This window comes from Drosophila persimilis, unplaced genomic scaffold (assembly GCF_003286085.1).
Source record: "Drosophila persimilis strain 14011-0111.01,24,50 unplaced genomic scaffold, DperRS2 tig00000579-arrow-pilon, whole genome shotgun sequence".
In the NCBI taxonomy this organism is placed as follows: domain Eukaryota; kingdom Metazoa; phylum Arthropoda; class Insecta; order Diptera; family Drosophilidae; genus Drosophila; species Drosophila persimilis.
In genome coordinates, this window is record NW_020825322.1 from 872,426 (window position 1) to 897,051 (window position 24,626).

General features: G+C 46.0%; 1 protein-coding gene across 4 annotated transcripts in view; it reads right to left on the minus strand.

The window, feature by feature from the left end:
* LOC6598168 (MAGUK p55 subfamily member 7) overlaps positions 1 to 24,626 on the minus strand; it is a 71,975-nt gene that overhangs the window by 8,729 nt on the left and 38,620 nt on the right. The window contains exons 1-6 of one of the 4 annotated variants that reach the window (XM_026990338.1): positions 18,686 to 18,720; positions 10,832 to 11,082; positions 10,671 to 10,762; positions 9,330 to 10,258; positions 8,891 to 9,284; positions 6,508 to 6,789 (exon numbers count right to left, since the gene is read on the minus strand). In XM_026990338.1, the coding sequence (XP_026846139.1) occupies positions 6,508 to 6,789; positions 8,891 to 9,284; positions 9,330 to 10,258; positions 10,671 to 10,762; positions 10,832 to 11,082; positions 18,686 to 18,705 (1,968 nt within the window). In that variant the 5' untranslated portion in view covers positions 18,706 to 18,720. Of the gene's footprint in view, positions 1 to 248; positions 351 to 6,507; positions 6,790 to 8,890; positions 9,285 to 9,329; positions 10,259 to 10,650; positions 10,763 to 10,831; positions 11,083 to 18,685; positions 18,721 to 24,626 lie in introns of those variants that run through there. The other 3 variants (XM_026990341.1, XM_026990339.1, XM_026990340.1) reach the window with 3 other exon arrangements.

Sequence of the window (24,626 nt, forward strand, 5' to 3'; positions counted from 1 at the left end):
TGCACGGGTTGCACACGCACACGGATTGCGCCATCAACACAAAAACCACAACAACAAAAAATAGCAAGGTGGCTGGCACAGTGGCTTTCAAACTGCAGCTGAACAGAATGAAATCCTTGATCCGTGATTAAAGATCGAATCCAAAAGCGATTCCCAATTTACGGAATTGGCGGAGGCGCACTGCCCTCCAAAAATACGATATGTATGAATCTTTATCTTATCGCGACTTAATTTGGTTCGAATTTTACCTCTTGGTAACGCACTTGGCCCGAAACGATGTTGGAAATGGGGCGAAAAGAATATATTTCTGCGGCCGATCGCCGAACAGCTAAAAACTCGACTGCGAAATCATAACAAACGACCGCCACACACGGCACGGCACGGCAGCAGAGCGACAGGCGGGCGACAGCACCGACGGCAGCAGAGCCCAGCCCCGACGGAAGCGACAAGGCGACAGACAGAGCTTCAAATTTAAGCACTGGCCAAACGAGGCATCACACCAAGCAGCACTCTTACTCGAACATACATATGTCATGCTTCATTCCTTTATGGAATACATTCACTTGAAGTCGGTCTTTTTCTTTTCCTACTTTTTTCCCCCATTGAGGTTCGGGTAAAAGGCTTTCGTTTAATTCCGTTCATACATCGATAGCCTTGGGTATTGAATCACAAAGATTCATGAATATTCAAATGGTATTGATTTTCGGTGCAGAGCAGCCGCTGCTTCGTTTAGCCAGTACTTAGCCAGGGCAAGAGAGAGCAGCAGCAGAGGAGAGAGCGGAGCAGAGCAGAGCAGAGCAGAGCAGAACAGAGCAGAGCATAGCAGGTGTGTGAAAGAGTGAGAGAGGGAAAGAGGGAAAGAGCGAGAGTTGAACAGCTATCAATCGGCGTGTGAGAGCGTGTGCGAGGAGGGAGTTGGGGTAACGGTAGGAGCGGTGGGAACGGTGAGGGGCGACAGTGTAAGCCGGCTTAAAACGCACTCTGCTTTCGGCTGCATCTGTATCTGTGTATCTGTGTGTACGTGTCGGGGAATGTATCTGTGTGAGGGTGGGTCGGTGTCTTGCTCACATTTCGCTCTCCGCAAACGCGCAAAAAATGAAATGTTTAACTAATTTTCGAACTTTTGAACACGCAACAGCGAGGGTGGGTAGAGGAAAAGCCGGGGCGTGCCGCAGCGCAGCGGCGCGGCGGCTGAGGGAGGAAGAACAGTCAGTAGCAACAAAAGCCGCCTCTCAACAAAGGCAAGCAAATAAAATCAAAAGCAAACAGGTGAAAAATGACAAACAAAATCGTTTCGTAGGTGCGCTCTGTCTCTGGTGTATGTACACTGGTATGGGTGTATGCTCCGATACGAAGGCGATAGCGATAACGGAGAGCGATAAGGATGCTTGCCTTGGCACATTCCACAAATATCCAGTGATAATTACCACGACTGAAAGGGCAAACAGAAGGGAGAAGGGCTTATCATAATGAATATCAATTGCATCCAGCATTCACTTGCACCCGAATAGAACGCCAGCTATCGATAATCATCGATCGTCAGTTTTCCGATTCTGTTCATCCCATCTTCAGACTAATCGCAATGAAGTCCATACAAAGCCAATGTGTGACATCCATCCACCCAAAGTCCTTTTACTCCCTCATCTCTCTCAACTTTCTGTTAAATTGTTTTCCCCTGTGTTCCCTTTCGGTTTTCAATTAATTACATGCATTTATCTTTGGCACTGCCACGCCTACTCACACGCAGAATAACGGCCAAAAATAAGAGGGTGTCATTTTTCAGAGAGATGTCCGCAGGCGGAATGAGACAATTCGATTAAAAAGTTGCATAATTAATCATTGCATTCAACAACTTTTTGCCCCATCCCGCCCCGCATAACTCCCCCCTGTTGCAGCACCCACCCACCGCTGTGTTGCGCCGCCCACCGCCACATGCCTTGCAGGCAGCCAAATGAATGCGAAATGTTTTACTTTTTAGCAGCATTATAATTTCCCTTTCTTCCGCTTTGGACAGCAGAACCCCCCCACCCCACACACACACATTACCCTCCTATATACCCCTCTGAACACACATACATTCCCCCCTTCCAGCCCGCTCCACCCACTGCTTTTCCCAAAGGAAAAAGTTGTTGGGCAACTTTTTTTCACGCCGCCCCTGCTCCCCATGCCCCATGCCTTTAAGCCGTAGTTCCGTATAAACAGTTACGCGCTTCTACCATCCCCCCTTTCCACTGCCCGCTCTGGCATTACAATCCAGCATGCCACGGCCCGCCCTTTGTTGGTATATTCTTGTGGCGCGGTAAAAGTTTATTTTTATACCCGATACTCAAAATGAGTATTGGGGTATATTAGATTTGTGGTAAAAGTGGATGTGTGTAACGTCCAGAAGGAATCGTTTCCGACCCCATAAAGTATATATATTCTTGATCAGCATCAATAGCCGAGTCGATTGAGCCATGTCTGTCTGTCCGTCCGTCCGTCTGTCCGTCTGTCCGTCCGTCCGTCTGTCCGTCCCCTTCAGCGCCTAATGCTCAAAGACTATAAGAGCTAGAGCAACGATGTTTTGGATCCAGACTTCTGTGATATGTCACTGCTCCAAAAATATTTCAAAACTTTGCCCCGCCCACTTCCGCCCCCACAAAGGGCGAAAATCTGTGGCATCCACAATTTCGACGATACGAGAAAACTAAAAACGCAGAATCGTAGAAGATGACTATATCTTCTAGAGTGCAAAATCTGAACCAGATCGTATAATTATTACAGCCAGAATCACGAAAACAATTTCACTCTTTCTCGCTCTGTCTCACTCTAACACACAGGTTTCATGGTCGGTTTTGCCAATTGCAAAATATGAGTTCAAGGATCTCAGAACCTATAAAAGCCAGAGCAACCAAATTTGGTATCCACACTCCTGTGATATCGGACCTTGACCGTTTCCTGTCCAAATTTCGCCACACCCCCTTCCGCCCCCGCAAAGGACGAAAATCTGAGGCAACCACAATTCTCAGAGACTATTAAGGCTAGAGTAACCAAATTTGGTGCACACACTCCTTTAAGATGTCACTATAAAACGTATATCTCAGAATTTCGCCCCACCCCCATCCGCCCCCACAAAGGACGAAAATCTGTTGCATCCACAATATTGCAGATTTGAGAAAACTAAAAACGCAGAATCATAGATAATGACCATATCTATTAGATTGCTGAATCTGGATCAGATCAGACCATTTTTTTAGCCAAAAGGAACAAATCATTTTGCAGTGGCTACGCAGCGCCCGACGTCACGCTCAGACTGATTTTCTGTCTCTCTCGCACGCACTCTTTGTCGTGTCGTTAAATATTAGCGGCGTCTGCCGGAGGAGAGCCATACTGACTTAGTATCGGGTATAACTGTAGAGTTGCGGTGTCCGCAGCAACTCACAACGTTCCCCCTCGTTTCTTATTAGTTTTACTAGTTAAATGCAATGGGGGCCCAGGTGCAGGGGTCGCGGCAAATCAGAATTCCCGATGCCAGCCAAATCCCGCCACACCCTGCTCTCTGTTTAAGTACAGCTTAAAGTTTGAGAGCCACTACACGTGGCTGTCGTGGTCAATGTCCATAAAACTGGGCAACAAAGAACAAACAAAAGAAGAGAACAACAGCAAACGAACCGGAAGTGTTGCCCCAAACACACACAGAAAGCAAAAACACCAAAAAAAAAAACAGTTTGTTCTTTGGTCAGTCGAAAGGGTAGGGGGTGCCCGGGGGACAGTGGACAGTGGAGAGAGTAGTTGGCGTATGGGAAGGTAATGGCTACATGTTATGCATTCCAACGAGGCAGCAAACGGGGCCCACAAAAGCACAAATGCTAAAAATGGAAAGACTGACCTGCCTGCCCAACAGTTTGAGAGTGACATTGTGGAGGTACAGTAGATCACAGCACAGATGATCCCCACACAGGATTCTAGGATACATCTAGGATACTTAGACTGATTACAGCCTCTTTCGGGGTACTTCGTTTAAGACATTCTTTTCAAGGGTCAAACCATTGTAGTGGCCAGTTGTGACTCTAAAACTCCAGCGAACAGTTTGGGAAGTATTGCCCTCGCGTTCAACATTAACTCTTCTTTTTTAAAACAAGATAAGAGATTGATTATAAGAGAGAAGTATTTAAAGCTTTCACTGAAGAGCTTAAGATCTAATTGAGAGAAGCAGCGTGGTTCTGTGGGAGTTATGTTTTAAAGCTTCACTAGAAATCGTATGATTTCCCCGTTGGTTGTGGAAGGTAAAGTTCCGATCGCAAGGGCTAATGCTAGTGATAAAACTTCTAGATGGATCATTGCTTTAGTGAAGCTGTACGAACTCGGAGGTATTTTTCTATGCCAATATATATATATATATCCAGTGAATTTGAAAACGTTGTGCAATCAAACACGTGCCAATTAAATTGAAGTTCTGGTGGATTGTATTATTCGGTTTGGGTTAAAGAAGACAAGAGGTATTTGAATCGTACAATAGTGAAACAGTTTTAACAGTCTTGTATCCTAGGACTGGAAATCTTACTACGTTCGACATCGGGAAAGAGAAAAAAAGTACCAATTGACCCCTCCAATAACGAAGCCGTCAAAGTCCATCGATTTCTTAATAGTTCTGGGAAAGACCTCGGATTTCCCAGGGACCAGCATCTACATAAACCAACGATAACTACAACCAAATAAACTAGCAAAAGCCGCCCGAAGATATACTTGAGTGAAACTTGAAGTTATGTGGATGCATACTTAAACTGATGTACTTCTTGGAGTAAGACGACAAGAATGGTTTTCTGGCGAATTCGGAGAAACTAATATGCCGCACTCGTCACCCTTCTCGCTTACGAGTTAAGCGCGGGGCTAAAGCTTTCGCACGTAGTTTCTTCGTTGTGTGTGTAGTGGTTTCCAAACTGGGGAAATAAAAACATTATTCTGCTGCGATCCACACTGCCGGCTAACAGTCGTCGTATCAAAAAATGTACCAAAGTATCAATTTTGAGTCTATTTATGAGATTTTCCATTTTCTTTGTTTTATTAAAGATTAAATTCCGTACTAGCTATTCATCTTAGTTCTGTATTGTATAGACGTTAAGAGAAAAACAAACAATGTATATAATGACCCATAATTGAAATCAGCGCAAGTGAAAGCCACCTAGTTTTAAGATCAGCCGTTAAGTTGCAAATCGTCGTCAAACTGGTATGGAAATGATAAAATCGGTGTTTCGTCCGAATTAGAAGTGAAGACATGTATATTCATAATTTTTCTCCTTTCCTCAGAATATGTTTCCACGTCGCCCCTTGAGCTCAACGGACACGCCGGATATTTCGTATAAAGTATGAGTGAGTTACGAGCTTCCTTAAACGGAGATCTCGGGTATTTTCAAAGTATATATATACGTCTTGTAAAACTTCTATTGCGGTATGTTGAACAACCATATACATACGTGCGATAATTAAAGCCGATCGGCTAGTAATTTTTCTTTCACGTTTGCCTTCTTTTTATATTATTATCATATTTTTTTCTATTCTTTCCAATTTAATTTCTTTTACGCCATATTCTCTACACCTAAGTCCTATATACATATACATATACATTTATAACTAGATATAAATTTGTTATTATTTCCTCTTTCTTTATCTGATTAAGTTGTATTAAGTTTATCCAGAAAATCATGAAGTCCAAACCCGTAAATTTTGAATTATTAAATAATAATTAGTAGATAATAATGGAACATTAAACCTTTTGTGTTTGTCCTGAGTAGAGCCTGAGGCAGTCCGATGATCGAATAGAGATACGCTTGATTAGGGTTATGCTGTCGATTAAACGGCATACTAAAGGTAGGGAGGGTAGAGAAGGGGTCAAAGTCATCTGAGTTCCCCGAGAGCGGCGGAATATAGTCTGACTATTTGTCGGTAGTCGGTTAGCCAGTTAGTTAAAATTCCCATTCTTTTCTTTTTTTTGATTTCTTTTATAGAGTTCCTTTTGAACATTAAATCAAGTGTACCTAAAACATCTTTGCGAATGTGTTCGTATGGCAATTAGGAGAGTAGGAAAGATCCCACGACATTCCGGCGAGCTAGTTAGAGCATAGCTAGAGGTACACGTTCCGAAATCCTGCTATACTATTGGTGTCTGACCGTCAAAAAATGTAGGTACAACCTCCATCCGTACATACAATCTCACACCTCTAAGAATAAGAATTTCTTGCACATTACACCATCAAACTATTTCCACTTAAAAGACACCAAAGCAGTGGAAATGGTGATTTCAATATACTCGTGGAATATGGAACACATGCTCATGTTTCAGAACCATTTTGTGGGAATAACCCTTTGACTTTGGCTGCTGCCCCGTGGGAGTTAAAGGTATCGACAGTTTTACATTCACTGGTAGAGTGTCTTGGCAGTTGACAATTTCCATAGCCTACCCCCAGGCGCTGCTAAAAATTCTTCAACAGTGGGACGGACAGCTAATGGGATATTCAGAGCTCCACTCACCTGGTACTTCTTGATGCTGTCCAGCTGCTCCAGCGTGGGCTCCACAATCTGGGCGATCTGCTGCTGCTGCTGCTGCTGGTGGTGCAGATGCTGCTGCTGCTGTTGGTGGTGCAACTGCTGCAGGTGGTGTTGTTGACTGTGGCTGCCACTGCTGCCGTTGCCGTTGCCAGCTGCCCGACGATCCGGCAGTTGGGGGGCGGGCGAACAGTTGACCAGCCGGCCGTCCTTCTCCACCCGTAGATGATCTCGGGGCGGTGGCACGGGCTTGGCATTGCCATTGAGCTGTGGGAAAACGCGATTTTTCACATCAGTTTTTCCTGAACATATGTATGCATGTCTGTATGTTTCAGTTTGTGTGTGTGTGTGTGTGTGTAGTTGTATGTTTCTGTGTGTGACTGATGATTTTTTAAATTAATTTTTTAATGGATTTTGTGTGTTCTGTGTTAGGTGCAAGCCCCGCCCCCGTTCCCCCGCAAGATGAATGATAGACAGGAGACACGGGAGACATGGGAAACGAAAAACCCATTGCATTGCTACCCGGGTTATATTGGATCCCTTTTGAAGGAGTTACCCTCTGGGAGCCCTCGGATAGGTGGCTGCATCTGATGCTTGGGGACATCCTTGGACCATAAGGGGTACGTCCTTGCTGCAATTGCCCCAAAATGTATTCATCGAAAACCGACGCCAGCCAGACGCCGCACCAGCGAAATGTGCAAAGGAGAATGGCCGAGAATGCAAAAACAATAAATGTCCTGCTAATGGAGCCGAGGTACGAGTGGCATTTAAATTGAGAAATAAATTATGAAAGCCTTAAAGACGGCAGACAGTAGACGACAGGCGGCAGACGGCCTTGAATAATTCCCAGCATAATCCTTTCGCAAATCAAGTGAGTGGGTGCCATGGGAACCATCGCTGGTCCCTTGCCGGATATCTAAGATCCTTGTGTTCTGTTCTTTTCCGACCGAACATTCCATGGATGGGATGGGTGTCCCTTGCCCATCCTCGAACCACTCGGGGGCATATCGTATAGCTGCCATGGGAACCATTGCTTGGCAGAAGCCTCGAAAGGGAGAGACAATCTAAACTTCCTCCCACATTGGTCATAAAGTTTTGAGGGTGTCATTTGCTTGGCTCAAAGAGCTTTAAAGCATGGAGCTTGGAGCTTGGTGAAGGAGGAGACTCGGGTCGGGGAGTTGATGGAATACACTTGGAAAATAAATGCAATTACTCTCTTGATTCCTTTCATTCAGTGCATTGTCTGTCCGTCTGTCCGTGTGTCCGTGTGTCTGTCTGTCAGCTGTGCTGCCAAAGCCATGAATAAAAGAAAAGATTTGTAAAGGGGGGAAGAACTGTAAGAGCAACAGCAACAGCAACAGCAACAGACTAGAGATACAAATACTGTTAAAGCAAGAGTGAAAGGAAAAGCGTTTTTCCTTTTTTTTTCTCTCTCTCTCTCTCATTCTCTCTATCTCTCTCTGTGCGTCTGTCTCTGTTCCGCTTTTGTTCTGCAGCCATTGGAAAATTAATCGAGAGCAATTTCATATAAATGGCATTTATTTTTCATCGCCTGAAAGAGCTCAGAGAGTGCTCAGGGGAGAGCGAGAGAGCCAAAGAACGAGAGAGCTGCAAATGATTAAAAATAAGCAGAGGGACAGAGCACAGCGGCCCAGCGGCCCAGCGGCCCGGCGGCCTGGCGGGAGGGAGCCGAGCCCCAACCGCCCGCTACTGGCCGTAAGAGGGTGGCTGTACAGGGGGGTGGTCCTGGTCCTCTTCTGGTTATGTTTAGATTAGGCCGCTGCTAACGAGGCCAGTGCTGCGGCTCTAATGCCACGAATTAGGCCAACCGATTTCGAAGGGGTTGGGTTCGGTGTGTGCCACATAGCACATGCCACATGCCGCCTCGGGGTCAACTGTGGGACAATGTCCGACCTGCTTAATGCGTGGTGGTTGATGCGATGGTGGGGGAACGCTAATTAGTCAAAAAACATGGTATTATCCGTGGGCTATCTACTCTTGAAAAATACTTGCTTCGATATACAATCGATATATTTCGATTAACAATCGATTTGAAATGATGGCACACATCGTATACACCAATACTTTTTCGGTTCTGACAGGATTCCTGGGTCACAGAGGATAAATTAACGTCATTAACAGGGACACACAATATTCTACACACTTACAATAACATATACATAGGTATCAAAGAGAAACTACGACAGAGAGAAACTTGGAGAGAAAATGAGACACAGGGAAACAGAGGACACAGATACAGATACAGAGAGAAAGATAGAGAGAGATACAGATAGAGAGGAAGAAAGAGCGGGGTGACAAGCTCTATGCAGAAAGATTCAATTCAAAGTACAAATACAATGTGGTATACCTCATCAGACACCCGCTTCGCATCGCCGCCTATGCCACTGACACTCCCACCGCCACCAGCAGTTGCAGTTGCACTTGCAGTGGCAGCGACAGCGGCAGTGGCAGGCCCCACAGCGGCAACAGGGGCAGGAGGCAGCGAGGAGAGCGTGGTCTGGGCCGTGGAGGCACTGCCATTGGAGAGCAGCGATCCGCGCGAGGAGAGATGTGCCGGCGGCGGATATCGCGGCGGCGTCTTCACGATCTCAATGAAGCTGTCAGGCACATCGACGGGCAGCTCCCGGTGCTTGGTCATCGGTGGCAGGGGTGGCAGCAGTGCCACCACTGGCTCATAGCCGGGTGGGGCAAGGCTTAGGTCATCGGGCACGGTCGAGCTGCTCCCGTTGCTGTCCCCGCTGCTGCTGTTGCTGTTGCTGTTGCTAATGCTGGTGGGGGCCGTCAGCGAGGAGGAGGCGGCACTTGCAATGTGACTGGTGCTGCTGTTGCTGGTGTGCATGGAGCTGTTGCTGCTGTTCAGCGAATTGCTGTTGCTTGTGTTGCTTGTGTGGCACGTGTTGCTGCTGGCCAAGGTCTGATCGTCCACAGGCGTTTGCCCCTTGCTGGGCGTGGCAGTGGTTCCACTTCCACATCCGCTGCTATTGCTGTTGCCGTTACTCGTCGCTTGCTGTTGCTGCTGCTGCTGCTGTTGCTGCGGCTGCTGCTGGTGCAAGTGGCGGTAGGCAATGCTGCCGAAGGAGTCCAGGGTATGCTTGCTCAGGACCTCGTCGAAGGTGCCTGTCGACGTGGGCGAGCCAGAGTCCTGGCTGCGATAGAGGCCGCCATCCACCACGCAGAGGAAGTCATCTGTCATGTTGCTGCTGCCGTTACCGCTACCGCTACCGCTCCCGCTGTTGTTGTTGCTGCTGTTGCTCGTTGTCTTTTGTTGCATTTTATTGTTGCATGGCGTCTGCTGTTCTGCCACTTGTGTGGTTGTGTTTGTGGCTGTTGTTGTTGTTGTTGTTGTTGTTGCCGCAACTGCCCCCGCTGTCTGTTGTTGTGGTTGTGGTGGTTGTTGTTCCGATTGTAGGCAATTTTCATAGTTTTCGATTTGTTCCAATTTATTTTGTTGTTTTTGATTGTACAGATTTTGTGTGGCAACATCATCATCGATGGTTGCAACAATTGTTGATGTGTGTTGATGATGGTGTTTATGTTGTTGTTGTGGTTGTGGTTGTTGTTGTTGTTGTTGTTCATGTCGATGTGAAGAATGATATGCAACAATTAACAGTTTGTTAGCATGATCATCATTATGGAATGTCGATATGGTGGTGGTTGTGGTGGTGTTCTTGGTGGTGGTGGTGGTGTTGGTGTTTTTCTTGGTGGTTTTGTGTTTCTGTGTGTGTATGCATGAGTGTTTTGTGTGGGTATGTGTGGTTTTAGTGGTGCATGTTGTTGGATGGTGGTGCAGGTTTGTTGTTGTTGTTGTTGTTTTGAAAAGAGAATGCATGACATGTGAATGTGAGTGAGTGTGGAATGAAGCGAGGAGTGGTTGTTGTTATTTAGATTGTTGTTATTTTGGTTTAGTGACGAACATCTTCTTTTGGGCTGTATTGGGGGGCCGGGGAGGTTCTACTACTGGGTCCGGGGGGGGGTGGCTCTACCTTACATTATGTTGGTTATTATCAACAATACAAGTGGCTTAGTGGTATTTTAGTGGTGCTGTTGTTAGTGTTGGTTGGTGGGTGGGTTTTTTGGTTGGCTTTTGGGCATTTGGCCTTCGGTGGATGGTGGTTTCTGTTGCTTACCTGCGGTGGACGGGGTGGCGGATATCTGGGTGGCGTCTTGTTGCGCGCTATGAACGTGTCCGGACAATCGACGGCCATCTCACGATGTGGTCCTACATTATGAAAGAGATCCACAAATAAAGATAGCGAAAACAAACATAAGGATTCGTATATATACTAACCGTTATCTTGATTCACGGACAGCATGGTCAGCATTTCCTGGTCAATCTCTCTTATGTCGCTCGAATGCGTGCGATAGTGCTGCTGCTGCTGTTGCTGTTGCTGTTGCTGCTGCTGCTGGTGTGGATGCTGTTGGTGCTGCTGTTGCTGTTGTAAATGATGATGCTGTCCACTTATATAATCATCCGGGAGACATGGCTTCAGATCATCACCGTCCAGGACAACTATGCTTGAGCCGGAGCGCCGGCGGTTCCTATTCGAGGGAATTGATGGAAATGAGCAAAGGGAATTGCATTAGTGAAGAAAAATGCGAGGGAAAATCAAATCAAACAGGAACGAGGGCTCGTGGCCCACCCCCTCCTCCCCCCCCTGGGGGGATAGAGTCACGGCAAAAGCTACGATTTGTGCTTCTCGATTTCCCATAGGGGATCCCTATCTCTCCTTTCCTGCAACATTCGACAGACTCTCAAACACACACACAGGTTCTTAGCACATACTCCACAGTTTGAGCTGCACTGTGTGGCTGTTGAAAAAAGATAAAAGACCGACAATGTGATGGGGAGTGGGCGCTGCAAGAGGTGGTCCTTGATATTTCAAAAAGTTTTCAATTATGAGAAGGGGTTGGACCCCTTCCAGCTTTTGTCAAAGTTTTGAGGTTTTTTTTACCCTCACCCTTCCCCCTGTACCCTTAGCATTCGCCCTCCTTCGTGAACCATCTCTGACCGCTTTTCATTTTCGTGAAAAGGCAATTTGCGCCTTAATTTGTTCGACTTTTGGATTATGGAGTTTTTCTAAAGCGAAGAAGAAAGCCTGGGGGCTAATTGCAAAAGTGGATTTGATGGTGGGTCCTGGGCCTGTTCCTGAGCTTGTCCCTTCACCCATTAGTAATTTGCTGCAACACGTTGCACGACAAAAGTTATTCCTGCAACTGGGTCTGTTATATCCTGACAAGTGCAGGACACACACACAAACCACCCACCCACAAAGTACTGATTCCGCCCACGCACTGGCTCTTGATGAACGTCATTCACTGGAGAGAGACGTCTCCATTTTCATCTTCATCACCGCCTCCGACATCCTCTGTCCAGTAAAGAAATGTCCTGTTCCGGTTCCTGTTCCTGTTCCTGTTCCCACCCCCCTTCACCCCGCCCTAGTGTTCCATTTTCTTAATTCTATTTATAGAATGCCATCCCTTCCATTGCCATTCAATCGATGAGGGAATGCATTAAAAACCGATTTCTGGCGGAATGAAGGCAGAACTATATATATGGCCAAGACAAGGCTTGGGGCATGGGGCATGGGGCATCCAGCGAGACAACGGGCGAGACAATTCAATTTGCGTAACACCAGCAGCCAACGGCAAGGCGTTAGAGAAGCGGAGGGGGCGAAAGCGAGGGGGGAATATGAGCGTGAGAGGGGACAGTGGAGGAACCATAAACGAATTAAAATGCCTTTGGCTCTGACATCAAGAACAGACCTTGCTGCACCTACCCCGAGGTCTTGCAACAACAGCAACTTGCAACAACAACGACAACGACAAAAACGAGAGAACACAGCAAGAAGGACAGGAAAAGGAAAGCAGAAAGACGCTCAACGAGACGTAGAGGAAAAAGATGAAACACATCGGTAAAACGATATTTTTCGATAATTGAAGAATAATGAAATCGATAAAGTCGATTAAATCAATAAAAAAGAACCCACCGGTTTCCACTGGTTCTTGAAGACAAATAATATCTTTTCAGAATGTTTAGCCTGGGACTCTGTGGAGCATGCAGGACAGTCGTCCTGGCATTGTCCTTCAAAGCGTTTATGACAAAGAAAGGCGGTTGCTGCTGTGATGCCGATCGCCATGTCGATAGTCGATAGCGAAAATAATCGATCGTGGTGGGAAACAAATGGAAAAATGCACAGTGCATTCCTGTTTCTTCCTGAATTGCCATTTGTAGGGTATTTGGTGTTAAAAGGTGAGTTCTAGCATTCATTTAGCAATCGAATGAACCCGTTAGTGGATCATTGGAATTAATGAATAAAGGAGACGGCGGTACTCATTGCTGTGCTGGTGCTCATTGCTGTGGACATTTCAATTATGTAGCTTCGAAGCCGGCAGCTGGCTGACAATCACCTCGGCAAACGTAAACGCAAACGCAAACGCAAATCTCGCAGCCAGGCAGCCGGGCAGCCGGGCAGGCAGCAGCAGAAGGCAATTATCATGATTGATGTCCGGCTAATGGACAAATACATGGTTGGCTGTACGGGTATCTGTGCCATGGCAGGCAATCTCCTCTCGTCCTCTCGTCCTCTCTCTTTCTCTCGGACAGACAGACGACCCACTAATCCCGCTGGCCCACTATCCGCTAGCCCGGGGATCATCAATAACCCATTGGGATGGGCAGGCCGGAGAGCAGAGAGCAGACAGCAGAGAGCACGGTATGGCACGGCACGGCACACGGAAAAAGCACAACAATTGCCACAGCTGTCAGTCGTCAAGTGGGCAATGGCCAGACCCTACCCTACACGACACGACCCGAAACGCTTCCACATCGATGATGGCTCTGGCATTAGGCAGCCACACAACACCCGCGGAAGGATGGAGGGCCACAGGACCCGGGAAAGAGTATGTACATACAATATGTATGCATGATGACGAGACCATTCCATTGCTACACTGAAGCAAACAAAGAGTCACTTTCCGGATCTCCAGCTTCAAGAAAATGCAACACTCCACTCAAAAAGAAACGAAAGAACTGCTGTAGAAATTTCCCATAAGCAAGCGGCAGGAAAGATATCGATAGGTGGCATATAAATCGAAAGTGTCATCACTAGCGGAACCAGTTTCATCTGGAAAGGTGGCCCTCTACCATCATGGGTGTCTTTCATTATGCTTTCAGTGGGTTTTTTCGCGCCGTGTATGACAGAGAGGAAAGGCGGTGGAGGCAGAGCCAGAGGCAGCGGCAGCGGCAGCAGCAGAGGTACGGAAAGATATAAATAAGAGATAAATGCAGGACACACGGATACACGGGGAAGCCATTATATGTATTTTGCATTTCCATCGCTGTATCTGTGTCTCTGTGTGTCTCTGTCGCTCTCTATCTTTTGTGTATCTGTATCTGTATCTGTGCATCTGTGCATCTGTGTATCTGTGTGATTGCATATGTCTCTTGTCATATCAGCAAATGACCAGAACAGCGACACACATTCTGCATTGTGGCCGCTGCCCCGATGTGGCACGACAGCAACATGCGACAAGTTAATTGTTTCTGGCCATCGAGCGGAGAGCGAAAGAGAAGAGAAGTGGAGGCATGAGCCGTGGCAGGGACTGGGGTAGCGACTGATAAGCCATCCCGCTTTCACCCACAGTCCCTTGGCGGCGGCGCCCCCTCATTCGAACGATGATCAACATTTTTGTTGTTGTGGCAGAGTTCATGCTTGAGAGCTTGCGACTGCAACAAGTGGCTGCCACACTTGCACCTGATAGCAGTCCGCTGTCGAGGGTGTGGACCGGAAGAGGCTTATTTTCTGTACTGTTCTCTGGCCCTGCCACAGGCGGAAGTTGTTCTCATTGTGGCAACGAGTATTGGTGGTGGCATGAGCATGAGTCACTCCCGCCCTGGGATCTGGGATCTGGAATCTGGGACCCCACTCTGCCACACGGCCACTCCCCACTTGCCGATGAAGCATCAGCAGCAGCGGCAGCAGGTAGACCAGAATTTGTGGGTGTGACGGACAGAAGAGAACAAAACTCGATTCCAAGCTAATTGTGGACTGGTACTGCGGTTGCCCTGCCACACTGATTACCGATGGGAATCCACCAGTAATGCATCTTCAAAATGGAAGTATAATTGGAACTGGAAGAACCGATTCATTCCTGCCTTTTGGGAGGAGCAGCAGGTAAGCCATAGAATACCAGGTCCACAGCAGAAATCGAGTTCAAAGCTGATCATGGATTGTGGTAGGGATAAGCCATCCATGAAAACCAAAACGAAAGAAAAGCGACGGAAAATTTGCGAAAATCCAAAGAAAGACACGATGAGAGAGAGGGAGAGAGAGAGAGGTAGAGCCTCCTCGTCATTGGAATTCCTATGGAATACCTGTATGCATTGGATACCTGTTATCGGCATGCCTCGGAGGCCATGCCCTCCCCGCCCTTGTTCCTGGGGCTTAATTGCCATGAAAACCGAAAGGCAAGACAAAGTAATGTGCCCCTCGTGCCACACTGCCCCGCTATCCCCATCCCGCCCCTCCCCTCCCCTTCTGCACTCTGCGAGAGTGCATCAACATTCACCCGCCCACTTTGGGTAATTTTGCAATTTGCAATTGCATCTTCGATTGCCGCTCAATTGCACTCGCACTCGAGTCCCTTCTTAGACCTTCTCTCGTCCCTCGGTAGATTCTCTCGCTCTCTCGAGAAGGCCATTAGAATCTGGCATCTGTGTGTGTTGCGACGGGTAAAGTTTTCCCTGGGAAACTCAAGCTCAAGCTCAAGCCCAAGTGAAATTCATAAGCAAACAGCGGGGGGTTGGAGGCTGACGCTGGAGCCAGCGGCGGGAAACATTTGTTGAGAATTAATTAAAACCTAAATACAAAGGGAGAACCGAACAGGGCAGCAAACGGTGGGGTCTGGTCGGCAGGATGTGCACCACCATCGTGAATGCAATCACAACAGTAACCAGGCAACCCACCTATACACCCATTCACCCATCCACCCATTCATCCACCCATTCATTCGTTCATCTTATGAATTGCACCTGGAATTTTCATTAAAATTTTGACTTTTGCCTCGTTCTGGTGTCGTTTCATCATCTGAATACTGCTTAGAGAGCCGCCAACTTTCCCATAAGCGAACGGACACATTGGCAACACTTTCTTCAGCAAAGGCATCGAGAATTTTAAGGATATGGATCCTTAATTTTGCACCTTAGACCATCTATAGACACATAACTATCACAGTGCGAGTACCCTTTTTGGATAGATACCGAAATAAATCCAATTAGAGGGGTATCCCAAAAGTTGTAATAGCCACTGTTCACAGGGGGGCGTGGGTGTGGTCGTGGTGGTGGTGGTGGTGGTGGTCCTTGCTCATTCGTCCTTGGTTGTCCCTGGGCTTGGAATAATGTGGGGGGCGTTCCAATTAAAGAACAGTTGAATTCATTTTTCCCATTTCCCATTTTGCAATTGAAATGAAACTTAATTGATTGCCGGTTTGCCGGTTTGCCGGCTGTCGATTGTTCTATTGATTGTGTTGCAAGTATACTCGCACATAGAATGGATATCCATGTTTATATTCGGTGGTCTAGTTGAAAGTTTTGTTTACTTATATTGAACTGGATTGTTTCGTGTCGCATTATTGCTTTATATTCCCGCCCAGTTCTAACCAACGTTGTTGAGGAGGCATTCAAGGCAGTACCAGGACTGTTTCAAGTCGAGGCAAAATGCGGAAATCTGGGCAAATATTGTAAGAGGTTCGGACAGAAAAATAAAACATAACTTGAGTCCTGCGGGTGCTTGTCACACGGAGATGCAATGAAATCGATGGAGCACAATTGGCATGACTTTTTCATCATGAATGAATGAAATGAATCGCTTAGATTCCGGGAATTTGAGCGATTTTATCGCCGTGATAAATCGAGGAGATTTGAAAATTCTTGGAAGCGGACATTTATTTGACCATGAACTGCGTTGAAATCATGCTTTTCAAAATTGAATCAAGTCTCTTTTTCAGAGAAACTTATTTATTAATAAAAATATAATTGCTTGAGTCCTTGAGTCTGTCGACTGAGTATTTCCAAAGTATCACAGCAGTGCGCTGTATTCCATCCTCTAAGAGAAGTGGATTCCCTAGAACTATCATAATCAAAGACTGTAAGGACATGAGGCGGTCGCTGGTTTCTCACTGATGAAAAGGGATGCGAATTGTTTCAGGAGACTTTGGTTGGCTATATCAATCCGCTTTCAGCAGAGTCAGATGAGCAATTATTGTCAAAGGAAATATGCAGTAGCCTAATCGACAGTACGAGTATATCCTTTGAAATACCAATCCAATCCAATGCTATGCACGGTTGGAAAATGTTTTTCAACACCAGCATCGTCAGTTTCCACGGAAATAGGGTTTTCCCTAGATTATAACCTTACTTATTCCTGTGCACACGAGCCAATGTATGCGTAAAAAGGAGCTCCGTTGCAGGAGACGATGGTATGGTTAAACGAATGATGTGTGATTTAAAATACAATACATAACACTGAATGGAATATACGTATTTTTATGCATTGAAGTTGCTAAAAGTTTAAAGTATCTGAGATTAATGTACAATAAATGCATCCGCTGTGTAATCGTCCCATCCATTAAAACCATTAATTTTATTATGAGACTTTTTAGCACATTAAATCTGGCTTTAACAGACTGCAGTACAGTGCAGAGCGGTGTTCACTGTCAACAGGGTTCACAGGGAACAGTAGTTGTAGTTTAAGGATAGAAGGGCAGTAGCAGCGTAGCTCTCTTTTCTCTGCTGTGCTCTCAATCGCACAATCACACCCTGCTGTATTACGAGTGGAATCCCCCTTCATCTCCCTCTTATAGATGAAGGTCGTACTGCTGAAGATCCTGGCGGCTGATTCGGCCGGCGCTGGGCAGGCGCCATCCGCGGCCCATGTCCTCGCAAAGGCTCAGGGAAAGCAGGAAGATGTTCAGGTCTTTCGAACCGTTCCAGTCAATGCTACGGATCTCCACAAAGACCCCGTAGGGCCATAGGGTATCTGAGTCTGGTACAGACACAGTTTTGCAATTTGAGTGAGTCTATGATATATTTCTTGGCTCCCACAAACCCCTATCTATTCCTAGTTCTTGCCTCCATCCCATCAATCCCGCTCTATTCGCATGTACATCTATCATAGGTCTCTTCGGGGTCCGCCTCTCACATTAAATTTTCCTGCAAATAAGCTTCGGTTTTTGTGGGGTGGGGGGTTTTGCAGTTTTGCAGATTTTCTTCGTTGTGGTCTCTGGTCAACACCATCTCTCATTCCATTCCAATCCAATCCACATCCACATCCACACTCTGCTTTTCCTCTAACCACAAAGGAATGCCAAGACTTTTCCCTTGGCGCCTTTTCTTCGCCAGTCTCCAGTCTCGTTGTGCCTCGGAGGGGGAGTGGCGGGAAAAGCCAGGTGGTAGTGGTGGCAGTGGTATCTGAGGATTCTCCTCCTCACCTGTTGCCAGGTAAGAAACTTTGGCCAGTGGAGAAATTTTAGTTTTAGCAAGTAGAAGAGTGTTTTCTCTCTCTCTCTCTCTCTGCCTCTCTGTCTCTTGCAATTTCGCCAATAAATGTGCACGAAAGCGATTATGTAATTATGGAGATCGTATCGCATTGTATCGTATAGATTATAGGAAATCGTTATGTTCGTGCAGATACTTTTCGAGTGAATTATGTATGACTGCACTTTGGGCTAGGGCTGTGCCTGAGACCACGAATTGTGTCATGTTTTGCATACGAAATACGATTATATTATATTGTCTCTGTCAGTGTCTGTGTGTGTGGGGGGTTGCACAGTGAAAGCTGCCCAAGCGGACACATTCTATGGATAGATTGATCAAGTTTTTTTTTGAAAAAGATACAAGGAAACGGCACTTCCTGAAGATATTATCATAGAAATACTAGTCGTAGCATTAATTCGATCATCGTACATTCAGTCCCTGTTCGTCATGCACAGATTTTACTGTAATCTTTCTGCCAATTATCTCTCCCATTTGAGGACTATAAATGTATGTATGTATGCATGAGTTTTTGGGAGATTGTGGTGCCATAGATTTTCTTCGAAATTCCCATTCCAATGGAATGGCGTTCCAGCACTATCCAACACTCACCATTGCTTTAGGATGCGCATTTCCGGTAATCCTTTGGTTCTCTTCAGGCTCTCTTTTTATTCTTTCGCTCTCTCTCTCTCTCTATCTTACTCTCTGTCTCTCTGTCACTCCTTTGCTTTTTATACACTTTGAAAGCTGTTCTTTAGGCTTCTCCTTTTGAGTTCACACATTTCAGCCTTCAGACACACGCACACGCACACAAATGCACAAAACAAAAATTAAATATTTGTTAAAAATTTAATAAATTTATTAGGCAACAAAAAAACAACAGCAGAAATGAACGGGAGGGGGGGGGGGGGGGGTTCACTGGCACAGGCACTGACACGCCTGCGCCATGGCAACTGCAAAGCGAATTCGATCTCTGCCTCTCTCTCTCTCTCTCTCTGTCTCTGTCTCAGACTTTGGGCATTTTTAAACAACAACAAAAAACACTTTCGAATGGAAATTTTGCGTGCCACAGTAGCCACAGCAACAACAAGCGATGAAACAGCTGCAGCAATACACGGTAAAAAAAATTTCATTCAATCTGAATCATCTATCAAATGATTTTGATGTCACAATTTTCATTAAATATCACAAACGATTCTAAATGCCCGTTCTCTTTTCTCTTCAGAATGAAATTATGGTCCGTCCAAGCCATGGAGAATCTGTAGTAATTATGGCTCAATGCATTTAACTAAGGAAATTGACTTTAACACAAAACGAAAAGAACACCACAAAGTGGTCTTGATATTCACACAGTAATAGATTACTCGTATTCTTTGTACCATTTACAATTTCAAGGGAATTTTATGCGTTTAAGGATAGGATGTACATGAAAGTCATTGATTTTTAGAAAGCTGATCATCTAGGATTTTCAATTATTCTGAATGTGTGTGTTGCAGACGATATTTTTGAAATGATTTCTTCGATCTTTGATGTCCACTTTTGTTCAGTGTAGCCATTACAGTAGTTGCCCGTTGCATGTCCACACGAGCACACACACACACACACACACACACGAGCGAACACACACTTGTTTTCTTTCACTTTTGCAGCAGAAGTACATTGTACATCTGCATTCGATCTGGCAACGCTGATAGCAGCGTTGCACCGTTTCTTGTTTGTTTTTGTTTTTGTTTGTGCCCTATCTACCGCTGCCGCTGCCGCTGTAGCTTCCTCTTCTTCATACATAGTTCTTTCTCTTACTCTTTCTCTCTGTTAATTGCAATTTAATGAGTTCTAACTGTGGTTGTTGCTGCTGCTGCTGCTGCTGCTGCTGCTGGTGTTGCAATCAAAGAGACGGAGGGAGAGAGAGAGAGAGAGAGAGGGGCGATGGTGGGTCGCATCGATCGTACCGCTCTCTAACGGCAAATTGCAGTTGCATGTTCAATATTCCACTATTTGTCGCCACATTACTGTTATTTCTGTTGTTATTTTCTGTTGCCGTTGCTGTTGCTGCCGCTGTAATTGTGGTTGCACTTTGGTATGGTAGCACGCGTTTTTACCCTCCACACACGAACAAAGTCTCAGCCAAGACTGAGCACAAAAATAAAAAAAAACACACTGAAAGCCGAGCTGGAAAATAAAAACAGCAAAAACACCGCCGCCGCGCCGCTGCCACTGCTGTTGCTGTTGTCGTCGTCGTCGTCGTCGTCGTCGTCGTTCAGGCCAAAAGAGAGCCGCCACAGAGAGCAAACAAGAGTGGGATAGGGATAGGTGATAGTGAGTGCATGGATGACCAGTGGAAGAGCAAGCGAGAGCGGGCGGCAGAGCTTGACGTGTGTGTGTTTGGAGAGCGCCTTGGGTCTTCGCCCTCTCTCTATCTCTCTCTTTTACCTGTCGTCCGGCCAAGCAGCGCAAGTGCAGCGCGCTCAATCGCCTCAAGGATATATGTATGTATGTACGAGCCCCGTACATACATATGTATGTATTGCGCATGAGAGCATATGAGAGCAGAGCAAATTGCGAATATGCTTATTCAAGTGTGTGTGCGTGTGCAAACAGTCGCAGGAAGGATGAGGAGGAGGCGGCAATGGAAAGGGACCGTAGGAGTAGGAATAGGAATAGCAAAGCCAAAAACAACAACTGCCAGGCAGAAAAGAAACAGGAGAAGAAGACAAAGGCAAAACAGAATTAGTCGAAATAGAGAAGAACTCGAGTGGGAGAACGAACCACGACTTGGGGATACTCTAAAGATCTATCCATGAACAGTTTTCAAGATATAGCGGGTACAGAGGTACCTTGTAGATTTACAGGAAACAGAAATGAGTGAAAGGGAAAATTCTAGAATATTTTTGATTTACAAGCAACATAGCTAATGGAGACCGTACCCTGATAATGATTGGGAGCTATCTGTATGCCCAAAAATAAATTCAGAATAGAATCCAATCCAATTTTTTACTTGTTTTGCAAGAATAAAAGGAAATATACAGAAGAAAGTACAGTATGGAAGTACAATGGAAGTGCAGAGATTCACGGACACCGACGAACTAACTTCATTTGCATTTCGGGAATTCTGAGAACAATCTACAGGTTATATTTGGAGTTCTCTTCAAAGAATTTTGGGCTCGGCCTAGAACAGCAAATGGTGTGAAAAATCAGTTTGCTAAAACACATTTTACTGCCAACGATACGTCGATCAAGGAAGGAAGGGTCGATCTAATGAGTTCTCTCTTTTCGTTTCAGTGTCGTTTTCCTCTCTCCCCGGAAAGGGTATCCCAAGACCAGGCTGCAGTCCAAGACGCGGTGCAGTGCAGCAGCAACAGCAGCAGTAGCGGAGCAGAATTAAGGTAAAAGCAATTGAGCGAGCAGCAGGTACAAATATGTATACACAAACACATACATACATACATGGATGTACATGCATCCATACATACAAGCACAGATGTAGAGGTATGTTCAGGTATCTGGTTAAGCCTATTGTGGCATACAAAAGAACAAAAGGCAGGGCCCCTGCCTCCAGGTGTGTGTATTCGTGACGTGACTCAACAGCCAGCGATGTGTGTGCCCCTGTCCCTGCCCCAGTCCCAGCCACAGCCACAGCTCCGGCCACTGCCTGCACAACCAAGACGTGCCCCAAAGGCAGGAGAAGAGAAGCTGCGACTGGGACTGAGACTGCGCGCAGCTCCATGCCAGGGTGCATTTAAACAAGGTGATATATTCCAAACAGAATGCTCTCATGATACGGGAGAGCGAGAGAAGAGGCAGTGCCACACCTTATACAAAACACACCCCGGTCGCACAGGAACAAACAGAGAGAGAGAGAGAGAGAGAGAGAGCGAAAGAAAGGAAGAGAGATCGTTAGGTGGGTGTGAAGCAGGTAGCATTCCTAGCCATGGCTTACAGATCATCAGAGAAATCATGGCCAAAACTGCGGGTATCGTGCCCTTCTCTCGGCTCCTGTTGCTCCTGTGACTTTTCATGGGCCTCCCTTTTTGAATACCGTTGTTCTTTTGCAGCCTTATCCCCCTCTATTTTGTTCTTTCCCTGTTTTCCTTCTGTGCACAGAGGATCCATCGCCATACCTGTGGCAAAAGGCAGAGCAAAGAACACAGGCAGACAACAAATAAAATAGAGAAGACATTGTGTGTATCAGAGAGAGAAAGACAGAGAGAGGCAAACGCAAAACAAAGCCCGCACAAAGGTAAGCTCTCATTGTGTTTGAGAGCGAGGTGGAGAGAGGGGGAGAGCGGAAAGAAGGAAAAGAAGAGACCCAAAGCACAGAGAAGTATCCTCCAAAGATACAAGATACAATCAACATTGAGGCACACACACACGTACACTTGAGTTGAGGCTCACTTGAGCTCTGCCTCCTTTGTGTGTGTGCGAGAGCCTGTGGGGCATCATTTGGGTCGTCGTTTGCCTTTGGCCCCCCCTTCCCGACCATTCCCCCTTAGCCGAACCCTATGAAGGAGGGGCCGTCGCTCCGTTCCACAATCCCAGAGTTGCTCAGAATTATTATAACGGATTTATCTCAAGTTACACCCACACACTCTTCTCCATATATCCATGTGAGGGTGAGTGTGCGAGTATGATTTCATTTTATATTCTTCCAACTTATGATACCCTCCAAACATCACAAACAGAACAAGGGTATGCTCCGTAGAGAAGGCAGAACGAAACGAGATAAAAGAGTGTTTTTATGATCAGTTCGATATAAACCTCCAGTGGCATTTACAATTTCAAAAGATGTATAGAAAACTTTGATATCTAAAACATTCTGTTGTGACTTATTTTGATTTATTTAATATGATATGATATTATACCTTATTTCACGCCAGCCCCTTGTGATATCTTTTCCGAATAAATATTTTGCTTATTATATTTTAAATGAAAAACATAAATGCAAGCATATCGACTACCTAGAAATATCAAAAAAGTCTCGCAAAATGCTTAAACAAACGAAAGATCATACATATCATAATTCTATCTATATTGATTCAAATTCCATATTTGTAGGGTATTCAGGTACTATACACTATATGTATGCATGTCTGTCATATACCGATCTACGATATTTTCAAACCTAAAGAGATGTGTATTTTTCCTGTAGAACTCTCCTTTGGTTTTCCTCCCAATGCCTTATATAGGATATACCCAGGTAGTGGGTATTTTTGCAGTCGGAATGCCGTGCGCTTGATTTTTGTTTTTTGTTGTTTTTTCTTTAGTTTTGTGCTTTCAAAATAACTTGCGCGTCCTCTGCCTCTGCTCGTTTGCTCGTCTGTTGATTCTCTCTCTCTTCTACACTCAAACTGTCCCACCATTCGTTCCCTCTCTCACCCACTCTCTTTTCTGCTCTAGAGAGCACACACATCTCTGGGGAGAGCGAGTGAGGGAGAGCGGGCCTTTCGGCCATGTGTCTACTTTTCGTTAATAGTGCTCTGGCAACTCTGTGGTCCTAACGACAGGAAATTAATGATTTAATTACATTTTTGGCTAGCCAGATTATAGGCAGAGAGAGAGAGATAGAAAGGGAGAGAGAAGGAGAAGAAAAAGGGCTTAAGATGCCGAAGCAGGCGGCACCTTTAATTGATTTCTCATGGCCCCATGGGAAACACTGACCTGACCATCACTTCCATCCATTGTCTGTGTGTGTCTCTGTTTCTGTTTCTGTTTCTGCTTCTGATTCTTGGGCTTTGCTTCTGCCACATACCTCTCTTCTCTTTACTCCTCTTCTCTAATCTGCCACAAGACCAAGTCCTACCCCAACAAGACCTCAACAAAAAATCAACAGAAATGCTGCGCCTGCGCGTGCCTCGCGTACCAATCGTACCATGGACGTGGACGTGGCTGGGCCCGGGGCCGGGGCCGGGGCCGGGAGAGACCGCAGTGTCAGAGCCACGGCCAGGCCCCGTCCAGGCCATCCCGCAATATGGCTACAGATACAGGGCTACATGGCTGGCATGCCAAAGATGGCAAGTCCGCAGTTTGAGGGCCGCAGTATGTGCAGCACTGTCGTTGGGGCTGGCCAAAGATCATTCTCTACAGCTCTTTACTTTTCACAGGAAATAAAAGACTCCACAGTTGAGGAGCCACAAATAGAGTGATTTTTGACAGGGATACATTCACATGTAAGAGTATCCACAGTATCCAGTATATGTTCCAGCTTTCAAACATTCCAACGTTCACCTGTGACTGGATTTAATAGTCAATAAGCTCGTATGTTTCGTGGCGAATGGCATCTTCTCGGGAGTCCATTCGCTTATGGGAAATTCGTAAAGCATCATGCGGCCGAGTGGAAAACGGGCAACGGTTCTTCTTTTTTCGAGCACACGACAATGCAACTTTTCTCGATGGGAAGGAATCTGATGGTAAGACAGACATTCCATTGGCGACAATGGATGGCACATCGCTTGACATCAGCTCAACCTATTGACAGGGAGGCCACAGTTTTATCAGCAAAAACGGAAATGGACATTTGCAGTTTGAAAACCACTGGGGCAGTGCTGCTGCTACGGCG